The 24,532-nt window shown below is 35.9% G+C and overlaps 1 protein-coding gene across 3 annotated transcripts in view; it reads right to left on the bottom strand.

Annotated features, from left to right (window-relative positions):
- MTMR2 (myotubularin related protein 2) overlaps window positions 1-24,532 on the bottom strand; it is a gene marked incomplete at its 5' end in the record, with an annotated part of 107,879 nt that overhangs the window by 1,491 nt on the left and 81,856 nt on the right. For all 3 annotated transcript variants that reach the window (XM_082844843.1, XM_082844845.1, XM_082844844.1), the window contains 5 exons: window positions 629-805; window positions 2,939-3,052; window positions 6,715-6,807; window positions 11,304-11,510; window positions 14,218-14,403. In XM_082844843.1, coding sequence (XP_082700969.1) covers window positions 629-805; window positions 2,939-3,052; window positions 6,715-6,807; window positions 11,304-11,510; window positions 14,218-14,403 — 777 coding nt within the window. The remainder of the gene's footprint in view (window positions 1-628; window positions 806-2,938; window positions 3,053-6,714; window positions 6,808-11,303; window positions 11,511-14,217; window positions 14,404-24,532) is intronic.

Genomic DNA, 24,532 nt, shown 5'->3' with positions numbered 1-24,532 from the left:
CAATGTGTGTGTTTTCAGCTATGGGAACCACACCCACCTTTCCAGAACATCAGTGAAAACTAACTTCAGGGACTCCTCTGACACCACTGCTCTTTTCACTGGCTTCCCTAGTGCCCCCCAAGTGTTTCCACAGAATACCCTGAAACTGGTACTTAGCCAAATACAACAAATAATTAAGTAACAATGTAATCTAAAAGCCAATACTCAAAGATTTCCTGTCATTTAGTTGCAGACTTTTTAGTCTTTTAAACAGTTCTAAGCAGTAAATATTCCATAACATTTTTTAAAAATCAACCAGAATTTTGTTAGGCTTTTAACTTTGCTAAAGCTATTTTCTCCAGCCTATTAAAACAAGACCTCTAGTCCAGCGCCCTCATTTTATAGAAGAGGGGAAAAAAGACAAAACAGAAGTGACTTGTCCAAGGCCAAACAAGCGAGTCATGATAAGAACCAAGTGTACTGATTATCCCTATGTAGTGCTTTTTCTACTATGCAATTAAAACTGTTAACAGGAAAAAGTGAAAGCTTTAAATATGCAAAGATAATTTTTCTAGCTGCTTTAAAGGGGACGAATGTAATTCATACAACTGCATGGATAAAAACTCTCATTGTATATTGCAGGGCATACCTGTGGCTTCATCCGTGGATTCCACCTTACGTAGTATCCCACCCAGAGCTCTAGGTGGCGCATGCTGGCTACTGGATAAAGGACATGATTGGAATAGCTCCCATAGAGAGGATTAGTGAAGTCCTCCAGCTGACTATTTATGTAAGACCACAATGACACAGTCCTTTTGGGAAGATTCTATAAGAAGGAAAAAGATTCTCCATTACATAAGCTAATTATACTTTAGATGGAATTTGTAAAGAGGTATATTGTGTTCATTTAAATTGTTTCAGAGGGAGAGAGAACTCAAGACACTGTGGTGACAGCCCCACTTAGATTAAAATTAGAGGGTATTGGAAAACTGTGCAGTTCTGCAAACAGTTAAACAGAGTTACAATACCAGCAATTCCACTCTTAGGTATATACCCAAGAGAAGTGAAAACACATGCACACACAACCCAGTACACAAATGGTCAAAGTAGCATCAGTCATAGTAGCCAAAAAGTAGAAACAACCCAAAAGACCATCAACTGATAAATGGATAAAATGCAGTATATCAATACAATGGATGATTCAGTCATAAAAAGGAATGAAGTACTGATACACGCTACAAATTGAACCTTGAAAACATTATGCTAAGTGAAAGAAGCCAAACACAAAGGCCACACCCTGACTGATTTCATTTATATGAAATGTCCAGAAGAGGCAAATTAAGAGACAGATTAGTGTTTGTCAGGGTCTGAGAGGAGAGAAGAATGGGAAGCAACTACTAATAGGTATGGGGTTTCTTTTCAGTGTTCTGAAATTAATGGTGGTGATGCCTATACAACTCTAGAGATGCTAAAACCCACGAAATTATACACTTTAAAAGAGTGAATTTTATGGAATGCAAATTATAGCTCAGTTTAAAAAAACATTTCTTTTTTTAAAGATATAGTGGATCCTATCTGAGGCTCTCAAAAAATGAAAGTATCTTTGGAAGTTATCTATTAATTACCTAACATGCAAGAAATTCTTTTTTTGTACCAATAATTGTTTCTTTTATTGCTGAGTAGTACTACATCATATAGAAATACCACAGGTGAAGGGCATTTAGGTTGTTTTCAGTTTTCAGCCACTGTAAGTAAAGCTGGTATGAACATTTGTGGGAAGAAAATCAGAATTTTGTGGGAACAAAAAGTTTCTATTTCTCTAGGATAAATACCCAGTAGTGTGATTACCAGGTCATATGGTAAGTAAATGCATAGCTTTATATACAAATGTCAACTGTTTATGAGACATTCAATAAATTCTTGACTGCCTACTATGCACGGAAATATTTACTGCATGCTACATACTGAAGATGTAATGGTGAATTAAAAAATTTAATACCGGTCGTCAAGGAATTTCTAGTCTAGGAAGCACTTACTACATGGCAGTTATTATGGTGTTTTGTATGGCTTATTTTATGTAATCCTCACAACAGTAAGCAGTATTAAGTACTTTAGTAAATAAGTACTATTATCCCTACTTTACAGAAGCCTAAATTAACTTGCCCAACTTCACACAGTAAGTCAAAGATCCAAGATTTGAACCCAGGCAGCCTGGCTCCAGAGCAAGCATTCTTTGCTACTAGGCTTTATAGAAAAACATGAAGAAACTATTTTATAGCCACATTTTTTAGAATGAAAACTGAAGCAGAGGGAGACATTAATCAAGATAATTTAGAATTTCATACATAGCATAGATGTGTTTTGAGGAAGACAACCTGAAATGTAATGCTTACAAGGTTTCTTCTAAATAATATCAACCACTTAAAAGTGGTAACTCTGGGCTAGTGGGGTAACAAATTTTAACTTTCTGCTTAATATCTTTTCAGTGTTCGAATGTTTTATGGTATTATTTTACAATTTAAAAAAAACCCTTTAAAATGGCTCATACATATGCAGAATATATTTGGGGAAGTGAGCTGTCCATTCATTCAAATACATTTTTTTTTGCTAATTATATTTTTCTGCACCTGTTTTGATGGATTTCCATCCTGCAGGGAGTGACAGGTACATGGGCACTCCTAAGACTACACATACTTCAGTTCTCTTTAGGAGACACTGCTTCCTACCCATAAACTCAACTGACAGCTGGCTAGCATATTCAGCCTTGTGACAGAGGTGCTTTAAAATAGATCAGGTTCAGATGTATGGAAAGAAGCATATTACAGCATATAAAATAAAATATAGCTAAAGGAATCATCCAAAAGAACAACTGTTCAGCTGAAATCCATCAGAGGATGCACTCTAGTAGAGAAAGCACATATTAGGGATACAGGGGGGAGGGTCAGGGCTCATGTTTTACCTCTTTTCCTCTCTGCTGTTCACTGTTACAGAGGAATGTTCCAAACAAACAGCTATATAGGTGGTCCAAAATGGTAATGAGAAAATATTCATTGAATTCAAATGCTGTAGGAAACTGCAAAATCAAACACCACAAACACACAAAATTATTAAGACATTTTCTCAAGCATATTCATCCCTGTATACTGGCAGATCCTTTGTAATACTTCTTAAAATTAGGCTGAACAATATTCAAGACTATATATTTCTAAGCCATTATGGCATTATCTGCTTGGTCTTCTGTTCAAAATTATTTTCTGAGATAATTTTTCCTAATATCTCCTTTTCTTGTACAGTAAGAGTTTGAATGGTCTGATCTTGATGTTTCTGCATCCGTTTATATCAGTTAACCCTCAACTTGAGCCTAATAAATTCTGACTTGTCTTTTCTCTGCCAAAAATGACCATAAGCAACATAGTAAGATGTTTCTTTAAATTTTCAACATAGTTTTGTTTCTAGGAATTACACAAAAAAATATCGACGTCTCCAGAAAATGTCAGCAATGCACAAAAATAAATTCCAAGGCAGACATACAGATCATTTAAAAGCCAACCTACTTATCTTTTCAAGGAACATGCACTCAAACCAGGATATCTTGTAATCCAGTACTCTGGCAGCCTCTTTCTAAAAAAAGAAAATTCACTGTCTCTTTAACCTAGGACAAGTGCTTGACTGGATGTCTTGCTATTACACAAACAACACAATTTTGGGGGAATGTATCAAGGACCAATTACAGATCCCAGGAAGGAGGGTAAGGGATTTAGTATAATCCATCCTATCCATCTAATGTTTCAAGAATTATCTGAAAGCTTCTATGTAGCACTGTACCATTTACAGGACTGTGAAAAGGAATTCCATGAATATTTGGATTGTGGATTTGGGAAATAAATATTGGTGCCAAATTTTTCTTAGAATGATCCCTACCCCATAGTGGAGGAAAACAGTATGAACTGCATGCAAAAGGGACAGGGATGAAAACAACTTTGCCTTGAAGTTTCCTAAATTTATAAGCACGGTAACGTGGCAAATTTATCTTCTCAAACAATTTATCTTCTTGAACAATTCTTGAATAATAATTTTTGTGGCTGTGAAGCAAATGAAGCAGGTAATAAAGCACATGCCAACATAAAGCCAATCAATTGTAAGAAACTTTGTCAAATCTCATTCATTCATTTACAGAACAAATCCCATCTCCTGTACTGTTGTTTTTTTTTTTAATTTTTTACTTATTTTTGGCTGCATTGGGTCTTCATTGCTGCGTGCGGGCTTTCTCTAGTTGCAGCGAGCTGGGGCTACTCTTCATTGCAGTGCATGGGCTTCCCATTGCAGTGGCTTCTCTTATCGCGGAGCATGGGCTCTAGGCGCACAGGCTTCAGTAGTGGCACGCGGGCTCAGCAGTTGTAGCTCACAGGCTCAGTAGCTGTGGCACACAGGCTTAGCCCACGGCATGTGGCATCTTCCCGGACCAGGGATTGAACCCGTGTCCCCTGCACTGGCAGGCGGACTCAACCACTGCACCACCAGGGAAGTCGCCCCATCTCCTGTACTGATACACACTCTTAACAGCCTTATTTATTAGTCATCCATGAATGCACCCTGACTCATTACATAGCAAGCCAAAGGAGCTAAGCCTATGATTAGTCTTTCATCTTTGTGGCAAAACTATTATCTCAGTTATGAGAAGATGGCTTAATCAGTGAGCATTTCCTGACAACAAAACTAAAATAGCATTATTTTAGAGCATTATTTAAATAGAGTAGTAACTGCTGCTCTTGTTTTTAAAATTCTGAGCAGAGGAGGAATATTTTGTCTCCTTACATGTTTAAACTCTAAAGGGCCCTTTATCAACTGCTTCCTGATCCCAGGACTGAGAGGATGAGGATGAGGGCAGAAGGAGGTGTAGAATCTGGCTAATTACATTATTGGTCCCATTTTAACAAATTTGCTATTTAAATCTCTGCACATTCAATTAGTCATAAAACTGACGATTGCCAATAAACATTACTATCTAACACATTCAATGCTCAGGAAGAAAATATCATACAGAAAAATATAAGCAGACATTTACAATAAAGACTCACAACTATAGTGGTATTTTAAGTTCTATCAACGAAACAAGATTAAACTGGTATTACATTATTTATTAACTTAAGCTCAAAATTAGAGTTAAATTGCTTTTAGATATACAGCATATAAAAAGTTAACACAACTACTAAGACAGAAATGCATTTGTCATGTACTCTTCTATGTGAACAATTGGTAAATGTGACTGATTTTGTTTTTCTAACAAATATACCAGAACTAATAGTTCACACACATTGCTCCCTTCAAGGTATGTTCCCCAGAAAGCAGTACACTTAACCATCAGTGATGACTTTTGTAGTCCTTTGATATGGCATATTTGATTTTTACCAACACTGTCAAATATTACTTAAAGATTAATGGTCAAAAGTAGGTCCTATTGTTTATGGTCAAACACCCCCCCCCCAAAAAAAAAGGATTGATAAGGATTTGTAATAGCTAATATATCGAAAACTATCTCAAAAGCAGTTCCAAAGGAAAAATTCAAACCTACTCCAAGAAGCAGTAAACATTATTAAACTAATAAGCATGTTGTGTCTCCCTTCCCCCTAGTATGCCAAGGGCCTAATTTGTAGAACAAAACTGAATTGTATACACATTTGCATCACATGTGTTAAAATACCAGCCTTAACAAACGGTAGTCATATCTATTACGACACTTCATTTAAGCCAGCAGGTTTCAAAACAATCCACCCAAACTGAAATGCTTATGGGAGAAAAATAAACTATTCGATATGTAATTAATGTATTTCACTTGAGGATCACCATTTTTCTCTTAATGAAATAAAGAGTATTTTATTGAAACCAGAACACAATCCTAAAGCCAAGCAGAGCCAGCAACTGCCCTACTTTATATTCCTGTGGCAGTCTAATGAAAAACTAACCAGGCTCCCAGTTGTTTGAGGTCTAATAAAACTCTTGGATAAATAATTAACTGAAAAAAAAATAATTAACTGATACACCAATGAACTGTATCTAACTTTTGGGTTCTGAGATTATTTTTCCTGAGTTAAACATTTTTAAGACACCAATTCCTTGCCTCATTAGTGAAGTGATCCCATAATAAATCAGGTGTTTTTCAATCTCCTCTGGTATCTTTCCAAAAGACTAAATCTATTTAAAGTAATATTTCAAATCATTTGCTAGAATGTTGATTAAGTCTAAAAGAACATAATCTCTCTCTCCATACCTAAAAACAAAAAGAACTGAATCTATTACATACATACCTTGCCATAATTCCCATCTAAATACATTTTTCCATCGAAAGTGCTTAAAACATGATTTCATTTCGCTTGAGTTACCTAGCCTATTTCATTTCTTTATCTCCTTTAGCAATGTACAGATGAGTCTCTGGGTGAATATAAAGCCATTATTTAACATTAATTGTCCAAAACAAAAGAGGAAACCTCTCAGGGGTTATTATCAATGCCATGCATTGAAATGCTAATGGAATCAAATTGTCAAGTGTTTAATACTACCTCCAAATAATATCGTTTAACTTAATTCATAATGTAATAATAGGTAATAGTTCTAGGACCTAGAAAACTTACAAGAATTTCCATTTTACATGAAATGTAAGATAATCAGTGATCAAATCCAACTCTGACTGGACAGCTTAAAAGAGAGATGTAAGAATGGATATCCCAGATAAATTACCTGTCTTGTCATTTGCCAGACACAGTCAATAAACTGAAGAAAAACAGGTGATCTGTCTGCATCTGCATGGTTCTTATCTCCATGGCCAAGTCTCTGAAGCAAAGAATGAAATATTATATAAGCTTTGTGGGATTTTTCAGCTTTTACTGAAAGTAATTTTATTTTCCAAGAAAAGTAATATTTGCTCAATATTTTTAAAAATTCAGAATATCTTTTTAAAAGAGCACTGCAAGGAAAACAGAAATTACCATAATCCCACCAAGCAGAAATCTCTATTAACATTTCAATGTGCAAACTGCCAGGTTATTTCCTAACATGAGACACTTGTAACAGGAATTACAACTCAGTTTAATAAACAAAACTCAGATCCTAAAAGGCTGATAATGGGACACAGGAGCAGCCAGACCTCAGAGCCCAGATTTTTCTTCTGGAGATTTTGCCCTGAATATTAACAGTTCCTTGTACACTAGCTTCAGGAAGCACCCTTCTCCTTTAACACCTTGGCCAGTGCATGAAGGGGACCTGTTGCATCTGAGCTCCAGACTGTCTTTCAAAAAGAATCACATTAGCACAAATCTTTGAAAACTTTTAAAAAATGCTTGACATCTCCCCTCAAGCATGCACTCACCTACTTTCTCAATTTTTTTTTCTCCTCTGAAGACTTCTGCCCCCAGTGACTGAGATAAACCTCTACTCTGTACCCAAAAACAGTGATTCTAAAAGTATGGTCCACAGACTTCCAGCAGCAGGGCAGGTCTGTGAGTTCAAAACTATTTTTATAATATTACTAAGACACGTTTTGCCTTTTTCAATGTGTTGACATTTGCACCAATGGTGTTAAAGTGATGAAGAATAAAAACTTTTGGTACCTTAGTAGGAATCAAGAAGCAAGGCATTGAAATCAATCTATACTAGCAGTTATTATACTCTTCCTTGCCAAACACGTGCAGTAAAAGAAGGAAAAAAAAAAAGCCAATCTCTCTTAAGCCAGTTTCCTTGATGAAGCAGTAAAAGTTATTAACTTTATTAAATCTCCCCATCTGAGTACAAAATTTTTAAGTATCCTATTAACAAAATAGGAAATACACATAATATGCTTCTGCTGCAGACTTAAGTAGGATGGTAGGAAACACGGCTTTTTCATGGAACATCATTTTGACTTGAAAGAACAATATATGAACTATGATTATTAAGACCTGAATATCTTGCAGACATTTTTTTGAAAATGTACAAAAGTGAATGAGTCACTTCAAGGAAAACAATGGACAGTATTTGTTACCAATGATACAATTCAAGTTTCTGAGTGAAAATTAGACTTGGGGGAAATTTTTATCTGCTACAATGAGTTTGATAATACTTTTCTGATAAAATCAGTAGCGGTATTAACAAATGTGACTATATTATATAATGAAATGCATTAATATTGGAAGGGCTGTGTAAATCAGTAAGCCAGTATTTTCCAAATTACCAACACTTGATGTTACAAAATCATGCATGGGTAAGAGATCTATTTATTCAAAGTGCAAGACAGACCAAAGGAATTTAATAGAACAAACAACAAAAAGTTCATTGAGTTAGTTTTGGATTCCACATTACAATTAACTGCTAAGAAACTACCATTTGTCGAGTTTTGTCACAGTATCAAAGAAAAATATCCACAATTCCCTGAAAAAAATTAAAATACTCTCTATTTTTCAACCTACATATCTGTGTGTGGTCAGATTTTCCTCATTTCTTCAACCAACAGAACATATTGCAACAGATTGAATGCAGAAGGAGACATGAAATTCAGCTATCTTCTATTAAGCCAGATATTAAAGAAATTTGCAAAAGATGTAGAATAATGCCACTCTTCTCATTAAACTTCTTTATTTGTTTTGGAAAATATAGTTATTTTTCTTTAAAATGTTATTTATGTTAATATATAATAGTACTATGGTTTGAATGTTTGTGTTCCCCCAAAATTCACATGTTGAAATCCTAATGCCCAGTGTGATGGTATTAGGAGCTAACTAGGTCATGAGGGTGGAATCCTCATGAATGGGATTAATGCTCTTATCAAAAGAGACCCCACAAAAAAAAAAAAAGAGACCCCACAGAGGCCCCAGCCCTCTTCCACCATTCAAGAACACAGCGAAATGTTGGCAGTCTGCACCCCGGAAAAAGGCCTTCACCAGAAGGCCATGCTGGCACTCTGAACTTGGACTTCCAGCCATCAAAACTGTGAGAAATATAGCTGCCCAAATGGACTAAGAAAACAGATTTATTTCTTTAAATAATATTTAAATTTTTAAAATTTAATTTCTAATATGGTAAATACTGATAGATATAAACAAAGTTCTTTCGGGTCATCAATAATTGTTAAAAAAGGAAAGAGGTCCAGAAATCAAAAAGTTTGAGAATCATTACCCTGTATTAACCATGTGAGCATACCCTCTTGATCAGATGTCCTTTAACTGTCAAATTCTGCTTTCAGATAACAACTAAGGGGGAAAAAATGGAGTAGGTAACCAGATTCAATAATTTAGGAATCCACTGCAACTTTAAACAGTCTGAAATATTTATGATTTTGGTTATATTTATATGAACATGTACGGCTTTGGCTGACTAAAACTTCATTCTTCTTCATTTCTTTTTTTTTTTTTTTTTGGCGATACGCGGGCCTCCCACCGCTGTGGCCTCTCCCGTTGCAGAGCACAGGCTCCGGACACGCAGGCTCAGCGGCCATGGCTCACGGGCCCAGCCGCTCCGCGGCACGTGGGATCCTCCCGGACTGGGGCACGAACCCGTGTCCCCTGCATCGGCAGGCGGACTCTCAACCACTGCGCCACCAGGGAAGCCCCATTTTTTTTTTTTTAATGGTCTTTTCATGGTAAGTACGTTTTATAGAGAATTGAAAAACATGAGCTATTTGAATAGATACTCCAGATGACCAATTTTATTTAACAGTTCAAGTTCAAAAGAGCAGACTACCTTTAAATGTCCGTTTATTGCAAGTTTTTTCATAAACACTGCTGGTAGCTACTGGATACTAACGGTTAACATTAGAGACAGCATCTGAGCAAACATATTTCAGAAAGTCTTTCAGCTAATCTAGGAAAATGCTGCCAAAAATCACACTCTCAGGGGCTTCAAGGCCTCTGAACAATATTAACTCTCATCTCCAGATTTTCTAAACCTGCCCCTCCCTCGACTCTACTCCAGCCACTCAGTCCCACCCAGTGTGAGACACTCACACTCACCATTTGCTCACACTGCTCCTCTTTCCTGGGAAAATATTCCTGCTCCGCACTCTCTAAATTCTATGATTACAGCTAACACATACCACGGATGGGCATACATGAGAACCAAGGCCTACAAGGTAACTGTTCCCAAGTTTGCTGATTCCAAATTTAGAGTTTAGCAGAAACACAGCTAAAAACCACTTGAATGTTTATTTAATTAAAAGCTACATGAATCTAAAGTATGTTGTAACAAAAAGCAAATACAAAAGCACAGTATCCTTTAAAAGGGACATAATAACCCCATTCCTCTATTTTAGGAACTACTACAGTTTTGGGTACCACACTTGTAGAAAGCCATGAGCAAAGTCCAGAGGACAAAGGGGAGGGTGAGGGGATTAGGATGAGAAAAGACTGAAGAAAACGGACATTTTGCCAGAACTGAAGATTATGACTGACACAGGAAGACAGCTACTTTCAAATATTTGCAGGGCTATCTTATTTGGATTAGTAGTCATATTTGTTCTTCTTATCTCCAAAGGGGAATGTAAGAAAATGAGAAGTAAATTTTAATTCATATGAAGAAAAAGTTTGTAGTAGGTAGACTTTCTTCAGTGAGACTGGACAGCCTCAGGAAGGGACTTGCTGCTTATTTCTGGAGGTGTTAATGAAGAAACCAAACAACCATTTCACAGGGACACCAGAGAAGACATTCCCTGGACTCTGAGGCCCTTCCAACTTTTAGATTTGATACGAATGATAACAACAAAATAAATTATAAGTCATATAGAGGGCACAAAAATTTGCCATTTCCATAAAACTAACTGCAACACTTTCCATACATATGGTCATTAAGGGTAACAGAAAAGCTATTTTATTCCCAACTCTAAATTAAATTATTTTTTCTCTGTTATTTCTTTTAGTCCCAGTCTAAATTGTTTTAGACCCTGATCCTGTGTGAGTAGTGTTACTTTGTAGGGATACTTTAAATTAAGAATAATAGGCCAGTCTCACGTTTTTTTAAGTCTACAGGAAAAGCTAGAAGCGCCCTGTAGCTCCGTAACAGTCCATGCTGCTCTGAACTATCATTTGAAGGTGGAAGTCACAGAAGGGTATCTCCTATTCCCGATAGAGAGTATGGAAGAGACTGGGCCAGGAGCCTGACAAACAGCTAACCCTGGCTCCAGACTGCAGAGCCACATCAGGATAACCCAGTGCTTCCAAAACAAGCTCAAAGTTCTCTTGGGAAGTTTACCCATTAGAACAAAGGATCAGATTTAGATGAATATCTAGTAGGTAAAGGAATGATTTTCACACGCCTTACATGACATGCATATGTGATACAATGAGTCACGGTTCTTTACTCACAAGCTGAAACCGATGTCCAAAGCTTAGCCACTCTTTTTCTACAAGGACTTCAAATCCTCGGATGGTTCGGTAGTATCCATCCAACATGAGCATGGCCAGGGAGGTCAGCTGAGCTGTGCGATCCCAGCCATCACTGCAGTGGACTACCACAGACGTCTTTCCTGACTCTACTTTGTCAGCAATCCTAAGAGCCCCTGCGAGAATAAGCTGCAAACAGATTTTTTAAATTAATTTTTAAAAAAATTAAATGCTTCATTCTTCATAATTTACTAATAGAATTTTGTTTAGAGATGACTGTCTCAATACCATGTGGAGAAAAAAACATCAGTCCCTTCCCAAAAAGAATTTTTGTGAATGGTAGAAGATACACAAATTTTGCTTTTAAAACTAAAAAAAATCTCATAAATGCAGACTCCTATTAATCTGCACAATGAAATATCCAAACAAAAGGTGCCTTTGAGTTCTAAACAAATCAAAAATATGAGTAAGAGGAAAGAAGGACTAAGTTCTAAAGAGATCTATTTCTGAGAATCTTCAAATATTCCAACATCATCCATTTAAATAAAAATAATACGCCAACTTTAGTCTTACCTGTTGATACTTAACCAAATTAGAATATGAAAGCCATAAAGTTGGATATTTTAAAATATTCTACAGCTTCTATAGCACTTATTCTACTGTTTTTATATACATCATATAGCATACAGCAAGCACAGTATAAAACTTCAGAGTAAGCTGCTTTTTTTTCTATCAGTATGAATGGAAAATTCTGATCAGACCAATATATTACCATGTCAATTTAACTGGTATCTAAAATAATTTCAGGTTTTTTTTTAAATATGCAGAGACTCTGCAAAATAATTTACCTTTCCTGAAGCTGATCTTGAGTTAAAACTAGACAGAATTAGATGTAACCAAAAAAGAAACACAAAGTATGGTATCCTTTAAAATGAACAATATAGCCACATTTTTCTCTGCAATGGCCAAATCATACTTAAAGAACAGCATAATTACACATAGATAAGAATGAAAGAAAAGATATACTAGGCTTAGAGAATCTCATGATGACCTCCTTTTGATTATAACTGTAGGCATATTCTGGAAGTGGGGTACTCTGAAGCAATCTCAATCTTAACTATGCATCAGAGTCATTTGTGAGCATTAAAAAAAACAAAAACAAACACCTGGTCCCCATTCTCCACTAATCCTAACTTACTATTTTAAATAACTTCTACCTAAAATTCAAATGTATATCCAAACTTACACATCACTGACCCAAAGGATTAAAACAGCTGGAGAGTTAAGACTGACAAGAAAGAGTTATCCAAAGTGGTCATCTTCATTGATTCATTCATTCATTCATTCATTCAAAAGATAAACATTTACAGAGTCCCCTACCATGTGGCAGGCACAGCTCCAGGTGTTGGAAATAGAGCAGCAAACAGAACAAAGTGCTGGCTTAACAAAGTTTACATTCTACTTAGGTGAGGCCAGCCAGGTGCAAATAAGGAAAGAAATACACAGTGTGTCAGAGGGCAGTAAGTGAAAAAGCACCATCTAGGTCTAGGGAGTGCTGGCAGAACTGCTATTTTATATGAAGTGGTTGGGAAAGGCATCTTTGAGAAAGTGATATTTGAGCAGAGATTTAAAGAAAGTAAGTGGGTAAGCCTTGCAGATGTGAGGACTGGGGAAGGAGAAAGTGGTCCAGACACAACTGTACCTCTTAAACTTCTAAGGAAACTTATTTCGGTTATAGCCAGATTTTTTTTTTTTTTTTTTTGTGGTACACGGGCCTCTCACTGTTGTGGCCTCTCCCGTTGCGGAGCACAGGCTCCAGACGCGCAGGCTCAGCGGCCATGGCTCACGGGCCTAGCCATTCCGCGGCGTGTGCGATCTTCCCGGACCGGGGCACGAACCCGTGTCCCCTGCATCGGCAGGCGGACTCCCAACCACTGCGCCACCAGGGAAGCCCTATAGCCAGATTTTTGGAGAGAATGTTGTACCTGCTAAAAATTGACCTGGAACTTACAGAATGCTGCAATTTACGTTAGTTCTGAATCAAGTCTTATGGTTTTCTACTTATACATCATACAATGTAATAGATGGTCCTGTGACCATTCTCTTTAACAAAAGAGTGTGTATACACTTTGCTACATTCAAGCTTCTATGTTTCTAGAAGAGAAACAGTAATCAAAATAGTCTATAATTGTCATTAGGTCAATTTAGCTTTCAATTCTGTCTCAGTTTTAGAGGTTTTAATGTGAGTACAATCTGCTCCTTCTTAACATGAAAAATCTCATTTCCATTTATTTCATAATATGAATATATGTGGTCATATATATTATAGAAACCTATATTTTGGTAAGGTATCTTACTGAAATTCAGACACTATCTGAAAATATTTGTAACTATATTAACTGAAATAACATTTGGTGCTTCAAACATTATATATATTGGGCTTCCCTGGTGGCGCAGTGGTTGAGAGTCCACCTGCCAATGCAGGGGACACGGGTTCATGCCCTGGTCCGGGAGGATCCCACATGATTAGCTGGAAAGCAAAAGTAAAGTGAAAAGTTCAGAGAAAATGAAAACGAATGCAATCTGGGAAGACTTCATGGAAGAAATGAAATATTAGCTGGGATCTGAAGGATGGGCGGAATTCAGATAGGATGGGAAAGAGAGGGAACAAAAGAAGTACAACTGAACCAAATGCATAATATAGAAAATTAATTCATTCAGGCACCAAAACTTAAAAGTAGTTCTAATTATCAAAGCAGTTATCAATTTTTCGCTGTTTAAAAAGATACTTTCATCTTGATTTCAATTGTAAGAAAAGAGCCGATATAGACAAAAGGGCAGAGAAAGTCCTTGTTTGATATCCTATGATAGTTTAAAGAAATAATAACATACCAACCTTAATATGCTCTAGCCAGTGAGTAGATTCCAAGTTAGACAACCAGTGGGTCTCCTCAATGTTGGGGTACACAATCTCCTTAAGTTTTCGTAAAGATTCTCTCATAACATGGATATTGTGGATATCTAGAAAAACTAGCTCTGCATTTTGATAGGCATCTTCACTTTCATAACCTCCACCTTTTGCCTGGAAAAAAAAAAGCAAACATCACAGGAAATCATAAATGAATGAACATCCATTGTATGTTGACATCCCCAAGAATGCCACAAAATATCCAATAGAATCAAAGATGATACACATTACTGATGGTAGGAAAACTCCACAGGAAAATGTGGCTGGCTCAAGGCAACTTAACACAACCACGCTCTATCACATGTTCTTCATAAAACAAGAATATACTCTCACCCTGACTTCCTTTTGTTAAAATTATATGTGATAACATAAATGAAGGTAAAATTTCCCTATCCATATTTCAAGTCCTACTCAAACATAATTTCATAAAGAAGACTGAAGTCACCAGACCAGCAAGCTCCATGTGCAGGGACTAGTTTACCCCTGGCCCATGCTTCTTCACCTCCCTTCCTCTTCACCTTTTAATCTTAATATTTGCAAAGTGCTTTGCAATCATAGTGACTGGCTTCTATTATAACCACACAACTACTATTAAACAAAAAGACTGAACAAGTATAAAAGCACAGAGTATTATAGTATAATACTATCACTATTTTCAAAGATGTAAATCTACAAGTACAGAACAGAATGAGAAATATTTGGTGTTCACAATAAGCTATGGCTGGAGAACTAAATTTTTCTGGATTGAATCTTTCTCTATTTTAAGAAAAAAATATTCTCCTACCTTATGTATAAAATATGCATCCTGTCTTATGGATAAAATCATGCTTCTTAGAGCACTAATGGAAAAAAAATTAGGAAGATACAGGAACAGCCATTGTAGTTATACAAAATTAAGAGATTACACCTTTGAAAACAACAAAACTCACCTCTTAACCAACAACAAATTACCAAAGGAAGTTCAAGTTTCCTTTCTGACACTGATAGTCTGGGAAATAGTTCGGAGTTAAGAATGGTACAGGTACAAAATTAACAGTGTTTCATTAGGTACCTGTTAACATGGATTACTTCTGGAAAGTGGGATAGGACAGGCAAGGGGTAAAGGGACGTTCAAATTTGTTGCAACAAATCCTAGAAACATGGCAGTAGTAGCAACTACACAGAACCTGTCACAAAAACACACAGAATGAAAATGCTCTGGAATCAGATAGTTATACAACTTTATGAATATAATAAAAACACTGAAATACATACTTTACAAGAGTGCATTTTATGGCATGTGACTTATATTTCAATATAACTGATATTTTAAAAAATAGAGCAACTAGATAGTAAAATCAAAAACACACAAAAATCGTTCAAGACAGAACTGGAGGACAAAGCATTCCATCAAACCCCAAAACCACCAACAGTCACAAGATCTAGATGCTATCGGCAAATGTGTGAAGGAACAAATGGATATAAGATGGAGTGGAGAACAAGAGACTCACAAGAGAGTCTTATAATTTGTAGTGTTTGTTCTGCTTCCTTGTTTTAGCTTTCTTCCTCCAGAACTACAGGGAAGAACAACAGATCAATCTAAGAAGTACCACTGAAACCAGGAAGGGTCCTGCCCAGTCTAACAGCCGAGTTATTAGAGAAACTCAGAAATGAAATGAGACTTGGGAACAAATTAGAAATAAAAGAAAAAAAAACCAGAAATAAAGACTAAATTAGAAGAAACTCAAGAGCAAATAAACACAATGGATATTAAATTAAAAGAAATAGACAGTGAAAAGCAAAATATAAAACCAAAACAGGAATAGAAAGCATAAAAAGGATTCAAGAGAAAGTGGCAAATGATGAAGATAGGCAAAGAAGAGCCAGCACAGGAATAACAGGAGTCCAGAGGAAGCAAGCCATACATGGAAATGAAACAAATACTAAGAACTATGATTAAAGAAAAACTTCATGAAATTTTTAAATTGGAAATTACCAATTAAAATAGCATACACGTATACTTGATAATATAGACCCAGAACACAAAACATGAAGACATATTCTGGCAAAATAACGACTTCAAAGAAAAAACAAAATCTTTCACAAATCCAAGTAAAAAGAGTGACTTAGAAGGAAAGGAAATTTAGTTTATCATCAGACTTTGAAACTTTATGCCAAAAAAAATGCAACATATTTAAGACATTCAATAAAATCAAATGTAAGCCAAGAATTTTATGCCCAACAAAACTAACTCGAATATAAAGGACATAAAGCTGCTATCAGCATACAAATACTCAGAACATAGTTCTTATGAGCCTTGCTGAAACATTTACAAGAGAACAACTCCAGACAAAAGAAAAAGACCAGAAAGACATCCATATAAGAATTGGTTATTGGCACAAAATATTTAGCTACTTGTAGAAGTCAGGGGTAAAAGGCAAAAAGTATGTGTACAAAAGGGAGACTATGTAAAGTCTACACATGCTCTGATGACATAAATATAATACAATTCATTTTAAAATGGGAGCAAATGGAAAAAAATTTAACTTTTCAGTAAATGTACTGGTGATGATACTATTAATACTGTTATTCTAAGACCATGGTGGGATAAAGCAAATGAGTAATTACGTAGCATACTAATGTTATTATCCCCTCTGTCTTTGAGAATCGGGATTTCTGGTGTGGAAGGAAGGAGATACACATGTAACTTAGAAGAAGTTATGTAAAAACTCTAGTACTGAATTTAAATTGAAAGCACCAGTATGAAATCATGAGGTATAATACTTTATCTTTAAAAACATATGTCTCCTAGCTCTATCCACTGAAAAGACTTAGAAATTAGACCAACCCAGCAAATAATTATCCTTAGCACCCAGATTATGGTTTGAAATACCACTTCCTACTAACAGAAACCAGAACTTCTTAGAGAAATGGCTATTCTAAGCCTGTGGCAGGAAACATACAAGATTTCCTGATGAGTCTGGTATACCTTGTCATACCAGATAGCAAAGATTACTATGGTTATGTCAAAAGAACTCAGGAGGTAACTTGAAAAGTGCCCCTCAGACCAAAGGTGGGAATTTTTTTTTTCAAAAATACCATCTGCAATGAATTAGAAATTGTTGACTACATATAAATACATGCATTCATAATGACACTTAAAAAAATTAGTCACCCTCATGGGATGGTAGGGAGTAAATTCATTATTGGGAAAACTCATAAATAAGAAAAAAGAATCAAGCATTTATCCTGGCTTTCTTATATGAACTGAACTGCTGGTTAACCAAAATTTAGATAAGAGAAAGTGTTTCTTTACAGAAAGAGTTCAACTAAGCTGAAAATGAAATCATGAAATCAGAATATCACCATTTGGCAACCCCAGTGAATTAACACATCTCGGTACAGAGCATGAACAGCTGCTGATATCCCAAAAAGAAGAATCAGCCACAAATTATGTGCCTCCTGATATATCCCCTATAGCCTTGCCAAAGGAGTTGAACCTGAATCTGAATAAACCTCTGAATTCATGTGAAGGAAATTCAGAGAACTGAAGGAAGTTGAACCATACCATGATACAATCAGCAAAACCTGGACTGTGGAAAACTCTACAATAAAATATATTGGAGTGAAGGAGGGAGGGAAGGAGAAAGGAAGGGCAAGGGGAAGACTATAGATGAAGAGAGACTTAAAAGACATATCAAATACAATACTTGAAAAGGCAAGGCTAAGAGTCTAGAGATGTATACACTTCAGTAATAAAAGTATAAAGTAATGTAAGAAGACTACTATAAAAGTTAGGATAGTGGTTACTTTTAGCAGGGGTAGAAGGTAAATTTAATTGCTGTAGGGCACACATGGAAGACTTAGTGGCTAGTACAGTTTTAATTCTTGATATGGCTCATGGTGCAAAAGCAGTTGTCATATTCACACTGACAAAGCTATAAAAAATGTTCTTACTACAAAGGTAAAAAAATAACTTGTTGCAATAAGGATATATACTTTTGCAAATTTTAAAATGGAGATGGTGGGGATATTGGGTGAAGTTAGTAAAAAAGGGCAAACTTCCAGTTAAAAGATAAGTAAGTAGTGGTGATGTAATGCACAACATGATGACTATAGTCAACGATACTATATTGTATATTTGAAAGTTGCTAAGAGAGTAGACTTTGAAAATTCACAAGGAAAAAAAAATGTAACTGTGTGAGGTGATGGATGTTAACTAAACTTAGGGGGGGTGATCATTTCACAATATATGCATATATCAAATCATTATGTTGTACACCTTAAACATACGCACTTTCCTATGTCAATTATATCTCAATAAAATGGCAGGAAAAAATATATCAAACTGGTAAACTAACCTTCCCGAAGAATGCTGGCAATATGTAACAAAACTTTTAAAAATATGCATACGTTAAACTATGATATAGTAATGGTATATATACAAAACTATTTTATGGAAATAAAGATGCCAACGAAAGATACTTATTTTAGCTATATTTAAAATACTAAATACTTAAAGACCTAATATTAGAAGAATGATTAACTGCACAATGATATAGCTGTATGATGAGTACTATTAAAGTTATTTCAGGGATATTTCATGAAAAGAAATAATTCATATAGAGAGGAAAAACAATGAAATATAACAATACATAAATGCACAGAACAGTGGGAGAAAATATATCAAAGATTAGTGATTATAAGTGATTTTTATTTCTTTGCTTTGTCTATGCCTTCCTAGATTTTTGTTGTCTATCACATATCAGAAGAATGTCCCAATAGATAAAATATATCAGAGTCTTTTAAAAAAAGAGATTTCTGTAGTGAAATATGCATGGGAATGACTTAAAAAATAAGATGACACCAAGATGGGAATGACTTAAAAAATAAGATGACTTAAAAAATAAGATGACACCAATATTAATCAAACTATCAAAAACTAAATACAAGAAAAAATATTAAAAGCAGCAAGGGAAAAACAACAAATAACATACAAGGGAATCCCCATAAGGTTAACGGCTGATCCTTTGCAGAAACTTTGCAAGCCAAAAGGGAGTGGCAGGACATATTTAAAGTGATGAAAGGGAAAAACCTACAACTAAGATTCTCTACCCAGCAAGGATCTCATTCAGATTCGATGGAGAAATTAAAACTTTTCCAGACAAGCAAAAGCTAAAAGAACTGAGCACCACCAAACCAGCTTTACAACAAATGCTAAAGGAACTTCTCTACACAGGAAACACAAGAGAAGGAAAAGACCTACAATAACAAACCCAAAACAATTAAGAAAATGGTAATAGGAACATACATATCGATAATTACCTTAAAAGTAAATGGATTAAATACAGACTGAAAGTGAGGGGATGGAAAAAGATATTCCATGCAAATGGAAATCAAAAGAAAGCTGGAGTAGCAATTCTCATACCGGACAAAATAGACTTTAAAGACTATTACAAGAGACGAAGAAGGACACTACATAATGATCAAGGGATCAGTCCAAGAAGAAGATATAACATTTGTAAATATTTATGCATCCAACACAGGAGCACCTCAATATGTAAGGCAAATGCTAACAGCCATAAAAGAGGAAATCGACAGTAACACAATCATAGTAGGGGACTTTAACACCCCACTTTCACCAGTGGACATATCATCCAAAATGAAAATAAATAAGGAAACACAAGCTTTAAATGATACATTAAACAAGATGGACTTAATTGATATTTATAGGACATTCCCTCCAAAAACAACAGAATACACTTTCTTCTCAAGTGATCATAGAACATTCTCCAGGATAGATCACATCTTAGGTCACAAGTCAAGCCTTGGTAAATTTAAGAAAACTGAAATTGTATCAGGTATCTTTTCCGACCACAATACTATGAGACAAGATATCAATTACAGGAAAAGATCTGTAAAAAAATACAAACGCATGGATGCTAAACAATACACTACTTAATAATGAAGTGATCACTGAAGAAATCAAAGAGGAAATCAAAAAATACCTAGAAACGAATGACAATGAAAACACGATGACCCAAAACCTTTGGGATGCAGCAAAAGCAGTTCCAAGAGGGAAGTTTATCACAATACAATCCTACCTCAAGTAACAAGAAAAATCTCAAATAAACAACCTAACCTTACACCTAAAGCAATTAGAGAAAGAAGAACAAAAAACTCCCAAAGATAGCAGAAGGAAAGAAATCATAAAGATCAGATCAGAAATAAATGAAAAAGAAATGAAGGAAATGATAGCAAAGATCACTAAAACTAAAAGCTGTTTCTTTGAGAAGATAAACAAAACTGATAAACCATTAGCTAGACATCAAGAAAAAAAGGGAGAAGACTCAAGTCAACAGCATTAGAAATGAAAAAGGACAAGTAACAACTAACACTGCTGAAATACAAAGGATCATGAGAGATTACTACAAGCAACTGTATGCCAATAAAATGGACAACCTGGAAGAAACAGACACATTCTTAGAAAAGCACAACCTTAAAAGACTGAACCAGGAAGAAATAGAAAATATGAACAGACCAAATCACAAGCACTGAAATTGAGACTGTGATTAAAAATCTTCCAACAAACAACAGCCCAGGACCAGATGGCTTCACAGGCGAATTCTATCAAACATTTAAAGAAGAGCTAACACCTATCATTCTCAAACTCTTTCAAAATATAGGAGAGGGAGGAACACTCCCACTCATTCTACAAGGCCACCAGCACCCTGATACCAAAACCAGACAAAGATGTCACAAAGAAAGAAAACTACATGCCACCATCACTGATAAACACAGATGCAAAAATCCTCAACAAACTACTAGCAAACAGAATCCAACAGCACATTAAAAGGATCATACAACATGATCAAGTGAGGTTTATCCCAGGAATGCAAGGATTCTTCAATATACGCAAATCAATCAATGTGATAAACCATATTAACAAACTGAAGGAGAGAAACCATATGATCATCTCAGTAGATTCAGAAAAAGCTTTCGACAAACCTCAACACCCATTTACAATAAAAACCCTCCAGAAAGTAGGCATAGCAGGAACTTACCTCAACATAATAAAGGCCATATATGACAAACCCACAGCCAACATCATTCTCAATGGTGAAAAACTGAAACCATTTCCTCTAAGATCAGGAACAAAACAAGGTTGTCCGCTCTCACCATCATTATTCAACATAGTTTTGGAAGTTTTAGCCACAGCAATCAGAGAAGAAAAAGAAATAAAAGGAACCCAAATTGGAAAAGAAGAAGTAAAGCTGTCACTGTTTTCAGATGACATGAGAATACACAGAGAATCCTAAAGATGCTACCAGAGAACTACTAGAGCTAATCAATGAATTTGGTCAAGTAGCAGGATACAAAATTAATGCACAGAAATCTCTTGCATTCCTATACACTAATGATAAAAATATCTGTAAGAGAAATTACGGAAACACTCCTATTTACCACTGCAACAAAAAGAATAAAATACCTAGGAATAAACCTACTTAAGGAGACAAAAGACCTGTATGCAGAAAACTATAAGACACTAAGGAAAGAAATTAAAGATGATACAAACAGATGGAGAGATATACCATGTTCTTGGATTGGAAGAATCAACATTGTGAAAATGACTATACTATCCAGAGGAATCTAAAGATTCAATGCAATCCCTGTGAAACTACCAATGGCATTTTTCACAGAACTAGAACAAAAAATTTCACAGTTTGTATGGAAATACAAAAGACCTGGAACAGCCAAAGCAATCTTCAGAAAGAAAAACGGAGCTGGAGGAATCAGGCTCCCAGACTTCAGACTATACTACAAAGCTACAGTAATCAAGACAGTATGGTACTGGCACAAAAACAGAAATATAAATCGATGGAATTAGAGAAAGTCCAGAGATAAACCCACACACATATGGTGACCGTACTTTTTTGGCTCAGCGGCCATGGTTCACGGGCCCAGCCGCTCCACGGAATGTGGGATTTTCCCGGACCAGGGGCATGAACCCGTGCCCCTTGCATCAGCAGGTGAACTCTCAACCTTTGCGCCACCAGGGAAGCCCTGGTGACCGTACTTTTGATAAAGGAGGCAAGAATATACAATGGAGAAAAGACAGACTCTTCAATAAGTGGTGATGGGAAAACTGGAAATCTAATGTAAAAGAATGAAATTAGAACACTCCCTTACACCATACACAAAAATAACTCAAAATGGATTAAAGACCTAAATGTAAGGCCAGACACTATCAAACTCTTAGAGGAAAACATACACAGAACACTCTTTCACATAAATCACAGCAAGATCCTTTTTGACCCACCTCCTAGAGAAATGGAAATAAAAACAAAAATAAACAAATGGGACCTAATGAAACTTAAAAGCTTTTTGCACAGCAAAGGAAACTATAAATAAGATGAAAAGTCAACCCTTAGAATGGGAGAAAATACTTGCAAATGAAGCAACTGACAAAGGATTAATCTCCAAAATTTACAAGAAGCTCATGCAGCTCAATATCAAAAACACAAACAACCCAATCCAAAAATGGGCAGAAGACCTAAATAGACATTTCTCCAAAGAAGATATACAGATTGCCACCAAACACATGAAAGGATGCTCAACATCACTAATCATTTTAGAGAAATACAAATCAAAACTACGATGAGGTATCACCTCACACCAGTCAGAATGGCCATCATCAAAAAATCTACAAACAATAAATGCTGGAGAGGGTGTGGAGAAAAGGGAACCCTCTTGCACTGTTGGTGGGAATGTAAATTGATACAGCCAGTATATACGGAGAATAGTATGGAGGTTCCTTATAAAGCTAAAAATAGAACTACCATACCACCCAGTAATCCCATTACCGGGCATATATGCTGAGAAAACCGTAATTCAAAATGAGTCATGTACCACTATGTTCATTGCAGCTCTATTTACAATAGCCAGGACATGGAAGCAACCTAGCTGTCCATCAACAGATGAATGGATAAAGAAGATGTGGCGCATATATACAATGGAATATTCCTCAGCCATAAAAAGAAACGAAATTGAACTATTTGTAGTGAGGTGGATGGACCTAGAGTCTGTCATACAGAGTGAAGTAAGTCAGACAGAGAAAAACAAAACCATATGCTAACACATATATATGGAATCTAAAAGAAAAAAAAAAGATTCTGAAGAACCTAGGGGCAGGACAGGAATAAAGATGCAGATGTAGAGAATGGACTTGAGGACATGGGGAGGGGAAAGGGTAAGCTGGGACGAAGTGATAGAGTGGCATGGACAGATATACACTACCAAACGTAAAATAGCTAGCTAGTGGGAAGCAGCTGCATAGCACAGGGAGATCAGCTTGGTGCTTTGTGACCACCTAGAGGGGTGGGATAGGGAGGGTGGGAGGGAGGGAGACGCAAGAGGGAGGAGATATGGGGATATATGTATATGTATAGCTGATTCACTATGTTATAAAGCAGAAACTAACACACCATTATAAAGCAATTATACTCCAATAAAGATGTTAAAAAAAAAAAAGAGGAATGTAATATTTTGCTCTACCCCCTTTTCTGCCTTATATGCCTCTCTCCATCTCTCATCCTAGATAACATCTTAAGTCTCATTCCTGCTAATTCATGGTATCAGGTTTACGGAAGGGAACAAGTAATTACTGGAAAAATACATGCCAGTCTCTGGGGTACCAGCTTCATATACACATTGCCTCATTTCTCCTTTAAGGGGAAATACAGTTTAACAGAGAATGTCTGAAATTCACAATGTCCTCAAAACACTAAATAGGACAGAAATAATTAGGTACATGATCCATAATTTAATTTAAGGATGGTCACCCCAGCTCTGTTTATAATAGCAAAAAAAGAAAGAACCTAAATACCCAAAAACAATTGGTGTTAGTAATTATCACGTTACAGATATTTATTGGCATAGAAAGAAACAGCACCAATTAAAAAAAGGAAGTTGCAATTATCCCATTCTGTCTCAAATATATGTGTGCACGCATCTGCACATAGGCCTGGATGTATAACCAAGATTTAATGGTGTTTCTCTCTTATTTATTTATAGGATTTGGGGTGTTTTAGTTTTGGGGGGACTTTTGGGTTTTTTTCTGCTTGTATGTGAGGCAATTTTTTAAAGCTAAATTGCATCTCTTCTCTTTCCTTCTCCTAAGGTAGATTTTGGCAACTGGACTAGAATTTCTAGTTCCACAATGCTAATATTTATTCTATAGCAGAAATCAGGACCACTGCTCCAG

Source organism: Leucopleurus acutus (assembly GCF_964270905.1).
Source record: "Leucopleurus acutus genome assembly, chromosome: 8".
NCBI lineage: Eukaryota > Metazoa > Chordata > Mammalia > Artiodactyla > Delphinidae > Leucopleurus > Leucopleurus acutus.
This window is presented reverse-complemented; position numbering and strand designations above follow the sequence as displayed.